General features: G+C 38.6%; 1 protein-coding gene across 1 annotated transcript; it reads left to right on the top strand.

Annotated features, from left to right (window-relative positions):
* The first annotated feature begins 1,234 nt into the window (after positions 1-1,234).
* Positions 1,235-18,292, top strand: ercc6 (excision repair cross-complementation group 6). The gene is made up of 20 exons (XM_083539003.1): positions 1,235-1,396; positions 1,829-2,248; positions 3,074-3,194; positions 3,361-3,469; positions 5,399-6,089; positions 7,225-7,356; positions 7,847-8,005; positions 9,291-9,426; positions 10,732-10,902; positions 11,400-11,576; positions 12,798-12,914; positions 13,069-13,164; positions 13,634-13,852; positions 14,876-14,986; positions 15,118-15,237; positions 15,444-15,538; positions 15,735-15,880; positions 16,089-16,851; positions 17,030-17,108; positions 17,189-18,292. Exons 2-20 carry the CDS (start codon positions 1,839-1,841, stop codon positions 17,627-17,629), a joined length of 4,293 nt encoding a protein of 1,430 aa, XP_083395129.1. The 5' UTR covers positions 1,235-1,396; positions 1,829-1,838; the 3' UTR covers positions 17,630-18,292.

Genomic DNA, 18,292 nt, shown 5'->3' with positions numbered 1-18,292 from the left:
TTCTTCTTTTTCTTCTTCTTCTTCTTCTTTTTCTTCCTTCTTCTTTTTCTTCTTCCCCTTCTTCTTCTTCTTCTTCTTCTTCTTCTTCTTCTTCTTCTTCTTCCCCTTCTTTTTCTTCTTCCCCTTCTTCTTCTTCTTCTTCCCCTTCTTTTTCTTCTTCTTCTCCTTCTTCTTCTTCTTCTTCCCCTTCTTCTTCTTCTTCTTCCCCTTCTCTTCTTTTTTTTCTTCTTCTTCTTATTTTTCTTCTTCTTCCTCTTTCCCTTCTTCTTCTTTTTCTTCTTCTTCCTCTTCCCCTTCTTCTTTTTCTTCTTCTTCCCCTTCTTCTTTTTCTTCTTCTTCTTCTTCTTCTTCTTCTTTTTCTTCTTCTCTTCTTTTTCTTCTTCTTTTCTTTTTCTTCTTCTTCTTTTTGTTCTTCTTTTTGTTCTTCTTTTTGTTCTTCTTTTTGTTCTTCTTTTTGTTCTTCTTTTTGTTCTTCTTCACACAAAACATCGCACAAAATCCCAATTTGAACGATTGTGGTATCAGAGTGCAACATTCTTCTTCTCCCATTAGGGGTCGCCACAGCGGATCATCCAGAGTGCAACATAATTGAAAATTCGGAATTAAGAGGAGAAAAAAAAAAAAAAAAAAAATATATATATATATATATATATATATATATATATATATATATATATATATATATATATATATATATATATATATATATTTACAATTTTCAGGCAATCATGATAACGTGTTTATTTGACGTCTGTGCTTGTTTATGTTATATAATCCAGGAAAAGCACAGATAGGTTGTAATGAATGCTGGATAAAAGATAAATGAATTAAAAAAAGAGAAAAGATACGATTACTTTAAGGATGAATGTTGTGACGGACACAGTGGCTGCATTATCGCTTTGTAATGCCCTACTGATATAACGATTATATTTATTATCGTATATTTATAATTTATAACGAATATATTTTATTTATATAATATATGTGTCTGACCCTTGAAATAAGAAAATAGAGCCGAATTAAATTAAATAATTTCAGTGAAATAATTATGTGACAAATAAACATAAATGAGCGAAAGTGATGTTTACAAGCATGTAGCTATGTACGTTTTATACAGGGCCTGTTTAAATCTGCAGTATTTGAGCTTAAAAGGAAAACAGTAAAAGAAAATAAAGTGAAAAGGTGTCGTAAAGACGGACAGAGACTGAACTTTTACTTTGACAATGTCCTGGCCGTGGATAGTAGTGATCTGCTATGTCTATGTTCCCAGGACTTTACGTGGTTAGTTGTGTAACTAGCCTCTGTGCTTTGAGTAGTACACTTGTACAGAGAGCGAATTTCAATGGATAAAACTGTAAACGAATAAATTATTGAACAGAAGCAGATCGTTTGGAAGGTTTGTTCTTGCTTGGATATAATTATTGTATAGATGATTTGGTATAGACACATTTTGAGTGATCTAGACGAGTGTTATTAATAGCTAGTTCTCAGACAGCTAGCAGTAACAGTCCTGGTGGCTAGCAGACAATAGGAGACTGAGTGTGTAGCGCTCGAATTGTGATTTTAATGTAAACCTGGACACACTTTTGTCACATTCTAGTTAGCAAATGGTCAGGAAATGGTTATATAATGTAAATAGTTAGCTTAATACATAAGCATATTTATTTACACTCTCAAACTCAACACCTTGCTGGTAGTCTGGTTATGACCAGTTCTGCTTGAAGAAGTTGGAAATGGTCTCTGTCCATTTTCTCCCTGCTGACATCAGTAAAACAGCCTTCAGGTTGTGTGTGTGTGTCAAATCTGATGTTCCTATTTCTGTTTGCAGCTACATTAATATGCCTATAGACTGTAATGAGGACCCAGACTGTCCTGCATTGTCCAGTCCAGTGAGTGTCCTGAGACCAGCCGGGAAAGAGGACAATGGGTCCAACAGGACATCGAGTGGACTCTCAATCCCAGAGGGTGGCCAGGAAGAACCGGCCGCTGCAACCTGCCCTGGTAACGCCGAGCCTGAAAACTCCAGGAAATCACAGCTCCTGCTTCATATTAACCGCCAGGAGATCCAGGCAGTGGCTCAGAACGATCAAGCAGCAGAGCTCCAGGGTTTGGGAGTGGATGTGTATGACCAAGATGTTCTGGAGCAAGGAGTCCTACAGCAGGTGGACCGAGCCTTTCAGGAGGCCAATCAGGCCACGGCGAGGGCCGATGCGGAGAAAGAATACGAATCTGTCCTGGATGATGTCAGGTATGGACGATGTGTAAAAATAAGAATTTATTTTTTTCCTCTTTTTGCCACATATACTTCAAAGCTGCCCTGGAGACTAATGTCCTAGTTGGGATCTGTACCACCTCCTAAAAACATTCTGATAGGTTGATTGATTGTGCAAAATGATCTGTAGATGCATGTGCGTGTGCTTAATGCACATGTGATGCATCCTCCGGGATGAAGTCCCACTTTACCTTCAGTGTTCCTGAGGCTCTGCATCCATTGGGTCCAGGATAAAATGTTAACTAAGCACCAAAATCAGCATTAGATTGGATTTTATTTAAGGCAGATAGAAAAAAACATATGTAAAACAAAAACACTGCATTACCTTTGAATCAATACTATTTACTAAATAGGCACTTTCTCCCTTCATATGATGCTCTTTAGAAGAACTGAAGTCAGTCTGCTTTGAATGAGCTGAGAGAAAGTGAACACACTTTTTCATCTTGGAAGTTCACTCGCCCTTGAATACTCTCTCGATTCAGCAACATATAGGATTTCATGTAATTGGTTAAAGTCTGCAAAGAGAGGAATTTTGTGTAGTAACAGAAACCTGGTATTAGTCCACCTTTTTTTGGCTTTGCCTTAATTCATGTAACTGGCCATGCTTAATATTTACACTTTGCGTATAAACCAGTAACATCAAGGCCATGGTGATTTTGTCCCATGATATATAATTATTAACTGGTTGGACCTGACTTTATGTGGCCTCGTAATATTATAATGTAATCCGCAAGGTTTTATTTTACTACATATGTATCAAAGATGTTTCCTTTTTTTTTTTGTTGTATTGCATCTCATTAGGTCATGCACAAGTGCACTAAAACACATCAACAAGATATTGGAGCAGCTCACCCCTTATGCTGCCTCCAGCAAGGACATCAGCCGGAAAATCGACTCTGTCAAAAGGCAAAAGGAGAACAAGGTAATTAAGTTTTTATCACTTTCCGCCAAAAGTCATGACCACGTGTAATCTATCACACTGGGACATTTTCGCTCCAGCAACAATGTAGAAGGTTCGATATCTGTATCAGCATGTTGTGTACGTTGTGGAATCTTTTCTATTGTTTATTTATTTTTATCCTTTATAGGAGAAGCAGTTAAAAAAGATCCGAGCCAAGCAGAGGAGGTTACAGGCCTTTCTGAGTGGAGAGGATATTCAGAAGCTCGAAGCAGAGTTATTGATTGAGGATGACACAGGTGAGAATGAAATACAGCTGGACTATGCCCTATGCTTATTAGAAGAGCATTAAGGTACAGAACTGTATGCTTTCAGTCAGTTTTCTGGATAAAATAATAACCAGGGCCAGTATATGTAAAGCAACATAACCTATAATATTGGTTAAACATTTTATTTCACCATTTGGGTCTAAGGGAGCAATATGCATGAAAAACTCAAACGATTGAGTGTTTCAGAGTTGACACTAGCGAAAGGTGGCAGCAGTGAGACAGATTAGACGGGCGCACGCTTACTTTCACACTCAGAAAACGTACTTCCCTTGAGAGATCTCATAAGGATGATTCTTCATGATATCCTTTTTGTCCTTATTAATACATGACCATTTCACACTCATCACATTTGGCTGCTCTGTTCACTCCATCTCAAGAGGTAAAAGGCTCTATGTGGACTTTAAATCTGAATAAACACACAGATCAGTTTTAAAGTGATTTGGATTCTCAGCTGATTATCTTGCATTTACTCAAACCAAACCTCAAATCATTGGTTTTATTTTATATGCTTTTAAGATTGCTGGGCTGTCCCATTACCAGTAATGAGCAGGCAAAAGGAATACTGATATAAATATGTATGTAAGAGTTTAATACAGTCAGTTGTTATATGCAGAAAAAATAAACATACTATAGCTATATATATATATATAAATGCTGCGAGCCATGACACGTTTTGGGATCCCCGTTTATTTTTACACACGCTTCTGTCATGCATAAAAAGAAGGGAGACAAAACATTTACTTATCCTGATTAGTTGGTTTTACCCCACACCTATTACATATGTTTTAATTTAGTCTTTGATGGGAGGAGTCTGATTCCACTACCAATCTCACATTCAAATCATCACAGAGGTGTTATGAAACAAGGATCATGCAGTTTCAGTTATTTGGGGGTGATCAATGTCTGATTTGACATAGCACTACAGGTTTTCTTTCAATAAGTTCATATACAGACTATTACAATAATACTGCAAACGAACATGTGATAAGAAAGAAGCTTTTAATGAATCCAACCATGTGACAGATTGAAGTAAAAAATTTTATGATCTGTGACTGATACAGGAGCACCTTGACAGCAGGGATTTAAATATTTAACAATATCTGGGAGATTCTTAAAATGTATATTCTGTTCGAATTGAATTCTTTAAAACAATTTTTGATTGTTTTTCGTTGCTTCAAAGTTGAGATGTGCACAGGCAGTTTAGCCGATTTAATTCGCTTTGCCGGCATGCGAAATGCAAATCCTGTCTGCAGTGTGGCATTTCTGCAAAATTATTTTCTGTTATTTTGTTTTTTCATTCTTTAAAATGTTATGGCAATTGTTTTACGACTACCTGGTCCCCCCCCATATACATATATACACACATACATGCACACGCACACACACACACACACATGCACACGTGCACACACACGACTATCAGTCGTCTTTAGGCAAGGCTTGACATTTTGGATTTGACTATGTAACTGATCAGATTTCTCACAAATACCAAGTTTCACAAGTATGTTTTTCTTAAATTTAAAGCTTGGTGTAGTTTCTTTGTAGTCTGTTGATCAATCAATCGTCATTAAGATTTAGGCTTCAGAATAGAAAATGTTTTTCTTTTCTTTTGGATGGTTATGTAGATTACATTGAATTTTGATTAGAAATCAGAACAGAAAGGTCCCACAGTATTAGTTCTGCATATAAGAACTAATGCAAAGATCTGCATCTGCAGCCATTTCTTTACTTGCAATGCCAACGATACAATAATAAAGTTTCTTCCACGCTTTCTACCTTCCACTTTCCTTCATTTGAAAAAACTTGAGAGAAACAATGAATAACATAGAGATGAGGATTTGAGTGGGGTGTAAAGTCAGTGTTAACTCTTGTGTCTGTGTGGGTTTGTGTGTGTGTCAGAGGCAGGCCCATCCACAGCTGGTAGCATGCTCATGCCCGCTCAGGAGACGGAATGGGAAGAGCTCATCCGCACGGGTCAGATGACACCTTTTGGAACGCGCATCCCCCAAAAGCAAGAGAAGAAGGAACCACGCAAAGTGATGCTCAGTGAAAACTCTGGATTCGATAAGTATCTCGATGACCAGGCTTTGATGGCAGAGAAAAGAAAGAAACCAACCCCGAAGAAGAAGAAGAGTAAAGTTTCCAGTTCATCTGCAAACATTCCAAATAACAAGGCTTCTTCCTCCAAGCAAGAAAGGAAACTGCAAAAACGGATGCAAAAACTCCAAAGGACCGTCTTAAGGGCTCACCCTAAAGCAAGACCCAACACAGAGAAAGAACATCCCCAGACCAGCCGAAAGGGCTACCGAGAAGACGGCACAGACAGTGAGGGCTCCGTGTATGTTCCTAGTGACGAGCTAATGGATCCTGAGGAAACTGAGCGAGACGATGAGTTTTGGCAGGATGAAAAGGAAGAATATGAACTAAAGCCTTATAAGAAGAAGGAAGCTAAAACCAAGAAGACCACGAAAGAGGATGAGAGCGACGAATACCTCCCAAGCAGTTCTGAGGACGAGGATGCTGAGAAAAAAGTCAAGGTGAAGAAATTCAAAGATGATGGGGATATCGAATACTACAGGAAAAGAATTAGGTAAGGCCAAATTGCCCAGTCAGTGCAAATGGTTTCGAAAGTTCATTGTTTGTCGCAACCAAAAATATATTGTTAAACAAAAAAAATTCACGTGACCATCATTTACTTATTATGAGTGCTGGAATTGATTATCTGGCAGCTGTCCCTCAAGGAAAACTCCATTCATAGTCTTTTTTATTAGAATATGGATGTATTTAGTCTGCAATGTGAAAATATATGCTAATGTGAAAACTGATGGTACCAAACCTAACAAGATTTAGAATTCATTTTTATAGTAAGAAATTGAGTTGGCACAGTGACTGTTTTCTGTACTTTTTTCTTGCACTGTGATTTGGAAGTGAATGCAGATACACATTGGCAGTTTGTTGGCGCTACAGTGGGGAGTGAAGGAGGAAAGGGGGGGAAAAAACGTAATTAACTGAACCAATGCTTAGTCTTGACTTAATTACAAGTGCAGTCTCGGAAGCCCCAGATAAAGGGAACAGTTTCATTGTGGAGTGACAGGGCCAGGTCCAAATGAAGATGGATTTTTTTTCCCTTTCACTCCTTTCTCTGCACCTTTCTTTGGGAGCTCAAACTCCTAATTGTCTGTATCAATCTTAATTTGCTTCGATGATGACACTGCCACTAACTGCCGTATCCCTGCAGCCAGAAGTGGTTCAATTAAAGCTGCCCGGCAAGAATGATGGCGAGGGAGCTAACTAAGGCAGTGCTGTGCGCTCTCTCTCGCTCGCTCTCGCTCGCTCTCGCTCGCTCTCTCGCTCTCTCTCGCTCTCTCTCTCTCTCTCTCTCTCTCTCTCTCTCTCTCTCTCTCTCTCTCTCTCTCTCTCTCTCTCTCTCTCTCTCTCTCTCTCTCTCTCTCTCTCTCTCTCTCTCTCTCTCTCTCTCTCTCCTCTCTCTCCTCTCTCTCTCTCTCTCTCTCTCTCTCTCTCTCTCTCTCTCTCTCTCTCTGACTCTCTCTGACTGAGAAAATTAAAACTACCTGCCCATACAGTACTTCACCATTTTAAGATTGTGAGCAGTCAAATTGTTTTAGTTGTGTCAGACTCATTTGGCTAATCAAAACCCAGATTGGACATTATGTCAAATCAGCACGAGAGCTATTTTCAGTAATGCGGTGACTGTTCTCCTGCAGGAATTGGAAGCAGCAGAGACTTCAAGAGAAAGAGCAGAAGAGGCAAGCAGGAGAGGACGAGTCTGATGAGAGTGACGCTGAGTTTGATGAAGGTTTTAAGATGCCAGGATTTCTCTTGAAGAAACTCTTCAAGTGAGCAAATTGGAGTTACCCATCAAATGCATATATATATATATATATATATATATATATATATATATATATATATATATATATATATATATATAATTGTTTTTTTTTATTATTTTTTTTATAGGCTGATTTGTTGCTTTTGGAATTAGTCAGACCATCAGCACTTGAGAGGCATGATTGTTTTTATTTATTTATTTATTTTTAATTACTTTTATTCGAAAGAGTTTTGTGCAAGCTCTGTAAAGAATATTAGTTCATGGAAAGCAAGATCCCTTGTAGATAGATTCATGGTTGTGTATGTTTAGAGTTTAGACTTACAACAGGAAGCCTCTGTTATTGTATTGTTTTACAACAAATCAATTGGGCAACACTTACAGGCCATTTATTTAGAATCAATAGAGATAATGGCCCTATGATTAATTGATCAGGTGCAGTGTTTGTGTTGTGCTGGCCTAGCGTTTTGTCCTACATGCCTGCTTTTGTTGTCCAGGTATCAGCAGACAGGTGTCAGGTGGATGTGGGAACTGCACTGCCAGCAGGCAGGAGGCATTCTGGGAGATGAGATGGGCCTTGGCAAGACCATCCAAGTAATAGCTTTCCTGGCAGGACTGAGCTACAGCAAGTTGAAGACGCGTGGCTCCAATTACAGGCAAGAGACCCCACATGTTCAAATCCTTTAAATGCTCCTGTGGTCTCTCTCTTTCTTTCCCTTTTCCTCTCTCTCTCTCTCTCTCTCTCTCTCTCTCTCTCTCTCTCTCTCTCTCTCTCTCTCTCTCTCTCTCTCTCTCACACACACACACACACACACACACACACACACACACACACACACACACACACACACACACACACACACACACACACACACACACACACACACACACACACACACACACACACACACACACACTGGTGTCCAGAATAGTCACACTTAGGACCTAGCAAAATAAATTGAATTATTTGTAATCCTAACTCTTAAATGTCTATTCTCCCAGGCTTTCTTTTTAAAGCTTATATTAGTGCACACTATCTTTTGCCACACCCACTCTTCACCCCATCCGTCCAAACCGGAAAGTCTTGATTGCAATGAATATTTCAGCAGCTGGATTGCTGGTGAAGAGAGGTTTGGTGTGAATTATTAAAGACGTTTCAATTATGATATCCCTCTAATTCTCTTAGTGGCGACATCAAAGGAAGAACAAGGACGTGAAATGAGAGTAAGTGTAGGGGAGGGGCAGGGAGGGAAATTAAACATGAAACACATAATTAAATACGTTTAAAGCAGTGCCTTTTTGTTTTTCAGTGCCGTACTTGCTTAGGGTGGGGGCCTCCTTCCTGGTCAATACTACCAAGTCTGGCGTCGTCCATCCGCAAATTGATTGTTTTGCAAACTCAATTACGGTTCAATATCAATGGCTGCCGTGATCCGGAATATCATATCATATGCTATAAGGCTCCTAGAGCCATTTAGTGCATTTTGTCGATTCATCTCCATTGGCGAGCACACAAAGGGAACATTATGTTGGCCTAGCTTCAGCTTTCGAGTTCATGACCTTCTCATTTAGTTTAAATGTGCTGCAGAATAACTTTTTTCTCACCATTTGCTGGAAAATGTAGACCTCTCAGGGTTTTCTGTATGATCTTTAGCCTTTAAATAAAAACTTACGACTTATAAGAAACTTATAAGAAACGTCCTTTACTATATGCTTTAAATTAACTCCCAAGGTGTCTTTATTTGACTATTCTTTGTGGTTGTATACAGTGTTATTATCATCTCCACATAATAAATCTTCCCTACTGCTAATTTTTCTATATATCATTTTGGACATATGTTCCATTTTTATGAAAATCACCATAACCACAAAAATGATACCTCTCTCTCTCTCTCTCTCTCTCTGTAAATATTTCTGATTGCTTTGTCTCCATCTGTGCAGGTATGCTGGATTGGGGCCCACAGTCATTGTATGCCCAGCTACAGTCATGCATCAGTGGGTGAAGGAGTTCCATACCTGGTGGCCTCCATTCCGCGTAGCAGTTCTTCATGAAACGGGCTCCTTTACTAAAAAGAAGGTGCGTCATAAAGTATTATCCAAAGGTATTGCTATGACTTCCTAAACATATATGGTGGTGATGCGGTTTGCAAAATGGGTCACATGCTGATTTTGGAATTGAAATTGAATCATCCCTATTTATCATAATTATTGTTTGGGCTGAAAAGCAGCCTCACTTATATTTTTGTTTTCGTTTACTTCAAAGTCATGCTTTAGCCAATTCCATCCAATTATCGAGCGATCCAAACAGGTAGGGTGAAGGCTAACACCTAGTCACTGTGTCTTTTCTGTATGTCAAAAAAGCAGCTGAACACATTAAAAACATTAACTGCACTGCTCTGCATACATGAGCGCCCAGACACCCAAAATTAGCTAGGGTTGATCTGTTTGTTCGGAGAGAGTAATGCCATCCATCTCATCCAGACGCAACGGCCAATTTTGCTCACTTGGCTCTTGGCCATGGATGGCTATGGCATTGTTGAAATGATGTGGAGCAGCCGATTATCTGTTGCACCAGTCAAGAGCCCATATTCCATCTGACTATTGGATAAACACATCTGCCAAATGAATATATGTAAATGTAATGTGAGCAATTTAACCCCTCACAGTTACAACGCAATATCAGCTCTCATTATGGGTTGTTTGTTTTATATCACATATTAAAAAAAGCGTCTCAGAAGTGTTTTTTCAGGTTGGTAAACTTTCCCACACCAAAGCCTAACACGACAACAAGACTGAGATGAAGCAGTGCAGCTTTGATTTACTGTATTTATGCCAGCATGGTATTTTTTCTTCCTTAAACAGATATCCTAGTGTGGAGTAGATCTGGCTCCAAGGAAATGTTAAATTAATTAAAGCTAAGGTAGCTGGTGCTGCTATAGGGCTGCTGTGAGGTGTTTACTCTGAATGCTCTTCTTTACTCTCCCCTTCTCCCTGCCTGACACTGTGATTAATGGGGGGCTGTTGCCTGGCAATCCACGCTTTGCCCTCTAGGAGGAGGATTGGTCTCAGGAGTTGGGGGGGTGGAGAGAGGAGGGGTTTTAGTTCTGCTGCATTTGTGCCTAATGACTGAGTTTTCATGCTCAGGCTAACACCGCCTCAGAACAGATGTACCTTATTAATTGGCTGCAAAGTGAAAAAGGGGAAAAACAAGGGGTTACATGGCTGCTGCGCTTTTAATTGGAATTCACTTGAGGCTTTTGGTGTAAAGCGTGGAGGTGGACATGGGCTCCAGTACTTTATAAAGACTTGTGCACGTGACCTCCAATAAATGTAACTAACTAAAACGGAGTCCTAATCATAAATGTTTTGTCATGTTTTTCAGGAGAAACTCATCCCTGAGATTGCCGCTTGCCACGGGATTCTCATTACGTCTTACTCGTATATACGCATTATGCAGGATTACATTCAGAAATACGACTGGCATTACGTCATCCTGGACGAGGGCCACAAAATCAGGAACCCGAATGCAGGCGTCACTGTCGCATGCAAGCAGGTATCTGGGCTTTCATTTTGCTGGGTATAAACCGTAAAGCCATACCTTTAGAGCATAAATTAGGTGACGGCGGTATATAAGCTTATATAAAGTGATGTACGAGTGTATATAAAGTGTATATCATTGCAAATATGTAGTTCCGATTAAAGCGTCTGGAATATCAGCTTACCTTGCATGGATATCTTATTTTACAGCCATCTACTTTTTTAATTAATTTATGTGTGATGTACCATTATGGATTACTGTATTAAAAAGTCCATTGGAAATTCCACATTATTTCGATTGAGTATTGAACGTACTGAAGCTAATGGCTCTTCTAGGACTAATGTATCATGAAAAGTTTTGATTGTCAAATAATTTTCTCATTATTAACTGCATGCTTAAGCCATCGAGGCTCCAAAAATATTCTCAGTCCACAAATTTGCTTCTACATTCTGTTTTTGCAAAAGAATTTTCATATTTTAGCTTGAACTAATTTTTCTCTCCCCATCCCCCAGTTCCGGACTCCTCATCGGTTCATCCTGTCTGGCTCACCCATGCAGAATAACTTGAAGGAACTTTGGTCCCTTTTTGACTTTGTGTTCCCAGGGAAACTAGGGACACTTCCTGTATTCATGGAGCAGTTCTCAGTGCCTATCACCATGGGAGGATATTCTAACGCCTCTCCAGTGCAGGTGAGGCTGATCTGATGTGCACTAAAACAGTATGTTTTAAACTTGTGCTTATACATGTACATAAGCATAAACTTGAACTTTGAAAGCTCATTCCTCTAACATGAATGTGTTTATAATGCAAAAGAATGATCTATAACAGGACTTCAGACTGGTAGTGTAACTCAAAGAGCAGCTTGTAATTCGTCTCACAAATTTTGACATTGCATTTGGCCTTTTTTTTTTTTTTTATAACGGCCTATTTTTAAAAAATATATATATATTTAATCTTTTTTTAATTACATTTTCATTTTAATTTTTATATATATATATATATATATATATATATATATATATATATATATATATATATATATATATATATATTTACAAGTTGCTTACTCATACATTATTTTTATAATTCATTTATACAAAAGTTGACTTATTTAGCCAATAAACCGTAAAAATTGCTGTGTAAAAACAAACAATAAAATAAAAAAATAAATGGTATCAATGAACCTACTAATAAGTAAGCTATTTTCTCACAGTTATGTATCCATATGTCACAACTGATATTTTTACTGAGTTAATCAGCGATGAGAGGTGTACATGATGCCTGGAGCATTTTCCATAAGCTCCATTACTGTAGCATATGCTATCCCACCCTAGGCAAGCTCTCATTCGTCTAATCGCACTGTTCTCCCCTTAGTCTTTTCTTCTTTCCTCTCCGTGGCACTCTCTTTTGTTTTCTCGAGTGGGCTCTAATCCAGGCTTATTGTGTGCCCTGCAGTGTTGTGGGCCGACTGCTGGTTTCCTTTTGATCTGCGGATCCCTTTAAATTACTGCTAAATGGCATTTGGCCTAACACTGGATCAGGAGAACATTATTGATAAAAGCGTTTGGGCCCCCTCTGGAGTCCAGCAGCACTCTTATGAATCTTTAATGTGTCAATCTGCTGAAAGGAAGAAAGGAGGGGGCTGCTGCTGCTGACATGCCTCAGGACACACTGCTCTGCTAGCATTTCATAAAGTGTGTACTTGTTTTGCCGTTATTTAAAGTGAATATGTTCTGCGTCCAAGAAAAGGCAATTGAATTAAAGACCAGTTCAGAGAAGAAAAAAAAACTTGTAGTGAACCTCAGTCAGTCCTGCCATAAGGTATGAACATCAAGGCCCAAATCCAAACATAAACTGCATCAACCATTTCAGGTAGTTGTTGATATATTTTGCTCCGTTTGTCTTCTCAGGTGCAGACAGCCTATAAATGTGCCTGTGTCTTGCGGGACACCATCAGTCCATACCTGCTGAGGAGGATGAAGGCTGATGTAAAGACCAATCTCTCATTACCAGACAAAAATGAGCAGGTCTGCACACAAACCGTGTTGAAATCTTACACATGTACATATGACAAAGTTTGGCTGTTTGGGTGGAACGGAACACTTTGAAAGATAATGCAGAGATAAATCTGAACTTCAGTAAGTAATTGTTGCTATTTATGTAATGCTGTGTTTTTCTCAGGTACTGTTCTGTAGATTAACTGAAGAACAGCGGCAAGTCTATCAGAACTTTTTGGATTCCAAAGAGGTGTATAAGATTCTGAATGGTGATACGCAGGTAACTAACTAACTAACTAACTATCTATCTATCTATCTATCTATCTATCTATCTATCTATCTATCTATCTATCTATCTATCTATCTATCTATCTATCTATCTATCTATCTATCTATCTATCTATCTATTGTGAGCTCAACAACTATAATACTGTTTACTGTCTATGCTATGATAAAAATATTTTTTCCACATAAGCTATTCATCACAGAGCTCTAAATGTTAGTGGAAGTAAAAGCTGTGCAACTTTAGTGCAGTTTACAAATCCCCCTTTTTGTGGTAACTGTAGTCCATTAACCCACATTTATAATGCAACAATGAACACTGAAGTAAGAGACTTTAGCCTGCTCAATGACCCTTATTAAATCAATTGAATTTATTAAAGTCTTCATAGTTGTGTTTGACAAGGAATCAAGTTTTCCTGTTTTGTTGTTCAATAATTCTGAGGCAAAATCTTATTTTCATGGTACAGATTTTCTCTGGCTTGATATCCTTGAGGAAGATTTGTAACCACCCAGACCTGTTCACCGGAGGGCCACGCATGCTGAGGGGCATACCTGAGGAGGAACTAACTGAGGAGGAGCACTTTGGCTACTGGAAGCGCTCGGGCAAGCTAATAGTGGTGGAGTCTCTGCTCAAGTTGTGGTTTAAACAGGGACATAGAGTCTTGCTCTTCACTCAGTCCAGACAGGTCAGTGCATCAAGGAATACATAAAAAACTGACTAAGGAGACAGCAGAGAAAGGTGCAGGACGAAAGATCAAATTATAAATTGTTTCGAAAATATAAAAAACTCTACATTATTTAAGGCTCTATATTAATTAAAAACTATAATAAAATGAATTTAGATGTGTGTGTGTGTGTGTGTGCACGCACGTGTCAAGTTTATTTCTATAGTGCTTTTCACAACAGACAGCTTTACAGAATTTAACAGTTATGGTGAACGAGGTGTATTTATCCCTGATGAGCAGCCATGGCGACTGTGGCAAGGAAAAACTCCCTTAGATGTTATGAGGAAGAAACCTTGAAAGGAACCAGACTCAAAAGGGGAACCCATCCTCATTTATCAAGAGTGTGATTATAGTCTTTAAAACAATACAAAACACTTGAGAGTGAGCACTAACATGAGCACTGGAATGTAAGATTATGAGTAATGTCCTTACTACAGTCTTATACAGATTGCGTGTGTCTGTAAAATTTCAGTAGTACAGGAACAGAATGTTTTTTCCCTGCCAACTGTCTAACACTAACACCGCAACTTTCAAATAGTTAAACAGCACTGATTTCATTGCAGATTAATTGTTAGTGGACTAAAAAGATGACATAATTAAAAAGCTTTTTTAAAATTCCTTTAAGATCACCCATTTATTGTCTGCTCCTGCAGCCATGACCTTACTCAAAAACATGTGAATAAAGCCTGTATATGATGAATAAGCTGCACTTGCCGTGCCTCAAGAAGAAGCAGCTAAAGCACCAATAAAGTTATTATGTCATTTTCCCCTCTAACAGAATTCATTATGAGCTCTTATTGCATTGTAGGGTGTCTGTCAGGACCCAGCTGTCTTTGTTCAATAGAAATGAGATTTGGCTTCAGAGAGAACCTAAAACCCACACAGTTGGTACTTCTGTACATGTAATATTAATCTCCCTTAATCCTATTAGCACTAATCCTGTTCTCAATGCTCTGTCTGAAACCATTTCTCCCACACACACAGATGCTGGAGATCCTAGAGGTGTATGTCAAGGAAAATGGATACACCTTCCTCAAAATGGATGGCACCACCACCATCGGGTCTAGGCAGCCGCTCATAGCACAGTACAATGAGGTGAGCGATTATTGATTGCTTGTACTTAATGTCATTTTCTATGCTATCTTGTATTATGTTTTAAATTGTGATTGATGTATTAAGTGAAAATAAAAATAAATAAAAATACTCTCTTTTTTCTTCTTCTTCAGAATAAGGATATATTTATTTTCCTATTGACGACCAGAGTTGGAGGATTAGGTGTCAATCTGACCGGTGCAAACAGAGTCATTATCTATGATCCGGACTGGAACCCTAGCACAGACACTCAGGTTTGCCAAAATTGTGCATGCTTGCAAGCGCATCGATATACCCACCATCGCATCGATATACCCACCATCGCATCGATATACCCACCATCGCATCGATATACCCACCATCGCATATACTCACCTTTTCCGTTACAGCTGATTGAATGTTTTCAGTAGGAGCTCTGATTAAACAGTGTCTCAAGACTGTACTTGTGTCTTGTCTTTAGGCCCGTGAACGTGCTTGGAGAATAGGGCAGAAACAGCAGGTGACTGTTTACAGACTGCTCACTGCAGGGACCATTGAAGAGAAGATTTACCACAGGTTAGTACTTAAGAAAGCTGTGTAAGTCTTTTCTGCTGGGTTTAAGCCTGTTGTTGTTTTTCTTAAAAAAAAAGGTCAGAATATAAAGTGCTATGATATGAGTCATTATTGAAATGATTGGACTGTGGGTCTAACCTGTGTTGTAAGAAATGTTGCTTAAAATCTCTTACGATGCTTCTTTTGTCTAACTTCATAGACAAATCTTTAAACAGTTTCTCACAAATCGAGTGCTTAAGGATCCGAAGCAGCGACGTTTTTTCAAGTCCAATGACATTTACGAGCTCTTCACACTTAGCAATCCTGACGGCTCCCAGGGAACTGAGACCAGTGCAATATTTGCAGGTATTAATGAAATGATTCAAAAATGTAAAAACTCACAGATTGTGATACGCAATTTTATTTTGAATGTAGCACGTTTTGAAAACATCTGAAAAATGTGACATTATTTATTATCTGTATTTCTTTTACCATATGTATCCTATGTATCAATTTGTGAATTGTCAGTTATTATGTTTTGAAAACAAAATGTGGTTCTGCTACTTCTTTTCAGGTACTGGCTCAGATGTTCAGATTCCGAAGAAACATAAGGCGTCGCATCATTTACCATCAAACCTCAAACAGGTGTCACCAAGTCCAGAGAGAACCCAGTCATCTTTACTGTGTAAAGAAAATGCTTCACCTCAACCTTTTAATGGAAACACTCCAACTCTCAGTGGCCTATCCAACAAGGAAAGTGACCCTTTAAACATTATATCCACATCACACTCTGCTGATGGTTCATTAACAAATGGTCATCAGCAGGATCCTTTTATTGCCAACACTCCTCAAAAACACAGGGAAAAGAAGAAGCACTGTGGCATGACGGACGCAGCGAGCCGGCCATCAGATAAACAAAAACACAGGGAAAAGAAAAAGCACTGTGGCATGACGGACGCAGCGAGCCGGCCATCAGATAAACAAAAACACAAGCATAAAAAGCGAAAGCACAGTAAGGATGCTCGGTTTGAGGGTCATCGGATCTCTCACCTGGTGAAAAAGAGGAGATACAAAAAAGAAGACAGTGAGCAACAGAAGGAAACAAAGGACGGGCAGAGGAATGACGATTATGTTCTCGCCAAACTTTTCAAGAAGTCTGGTATCCACAGTGTTATGAAACATGACACAATCATGGAGGCATCAAACCCAGACTATGTCCTGGTGGAATCTGAGGCCAATCGGGTAGCTAAAGATGCCCTTAAAGCACTGAAAGTGTCAAGACAGTACTACAGGCTGCCATCCAGAGCATCTGCACCAGCCACACCAGCTCCTGTCAGGTAAGTTAGGTTTAACCTCTTCAGAATCATCTAACTTTCCTGTTCTGTTCTTTTTATTGATTTCCCTCAAAAGCAGCTTATTTACAGTCTATTCTAGGTAGTTGAACTAGGTATCTTAGAGCAAGGACAACCTGTGTTAGGACAGATATATATTACTTATTCTGTGTTTCTCTTTTAGGAAACGATTTGGACACAAGAAGAACTCGCTTCTCAACCAGCCCTTGGACACAACTCAAAAAACTGTAGTGAAATGCAAGGTAAAAAAAAAAAAATCTTGTAAACACTTTGTGTTAATTATTTAATCTAGATCAATCTAATCGGTTGTATATTTATTTAGGATGCAGAGTTGATAAAGAAAGCAGGCATCAAGAAACCAGGATCTGCTGCTCACTTTAGTGGAGAGCGACTGGCGGAAGATGCACTTTCTACCTCCCTCTCCTCTTCCTCTCTGCTAGCCAGAATGAGGGTCAGAAATCACGTTAGCTTACCTCCAAGCCAAGAAGAAGAAGAGGATGATAATGATCAAAGAACACAGTATTCCATTCCACATGCTTCCACTACTGAGCATGATGAACTGCTAGTGGACTTGAGGAACTTTGTGGCCTTCCAGGGTCAGGTTGATGGCCAAGCTCGCACTCAGGAGATCCTGGGTTATTTCACTCCGAGGTTAACCTCCACACAGACGCCAGTGTTCAGAGAATTGCTTAGGAACATCTGTGACTTCCACAGGCTCCCTGAACAAGAGGGGATTTGGAAACTCAAACCTGAGTACAGATGAAATGAAGGCAAACGAGAGCATTCTTTTATAATAGATTTAGTAAAGACAATGCTTACCATATATGATATAACTCTACACTGGGATAAATGCAATACTTTTTCATGGTTCATGTATATATGTTGATGTCATTTAGCATGTTTAATACTGTTACGTTTTGGTTTTTTTTTTTTTGTATTTTAATTGTTTGTGTTAAACCTGAGATTTACTTGACAATATTCTCTTTATAACTGACAATTAACAAATGTCATTCAGGGAGACAAACTTAAGCGGCAACTGTGACAGTAAAAAAAATATATTTTTTTTATTTTATTGTATTGCATTTGCATAATTTTAATTTTAATATATTGTGGTCTGCTAATGTTTTGTATTGATATGTACAAATGATTCAATCAGTACTGTTTATCTGCTTATTGGTTATATGGAACTATTTCTGGTGCTACCTTCCAATTGGATCTGTTAGTGTGAATAAATAATCTATTTATTTGTAAGTGTATATGGATGATCAAGACAGTAAGGCATTATGCAATTCAACATGAATATGAGCCAAATGGGTCCAATTAGAGGTAGTTTTATAGTTCACCTTTTTAATTTGTTTTACTTGAATTCAGTGAAAAATCCTCCAAATTCATCTTTCTCATATGGCTATATGGTTATTAAATTGTA

This window comes from Silurus aristotelis, assembly GCF_946808225.1.
Source record: "Silurus aristotelis genome assembly, chromosome: 4".
Classification (NCBI taxonomy): domain Eukaryota; kingdom Metazoa; phylum Chordata; class Actinopteri; order Siluriformes; family Siluridae; genus Silurus; species Silurus aristotelis.
Note: the sequence above shows the minus strand (reverse complement) of the source record. Positions and strands in the feature narration are given on the sequence as shown.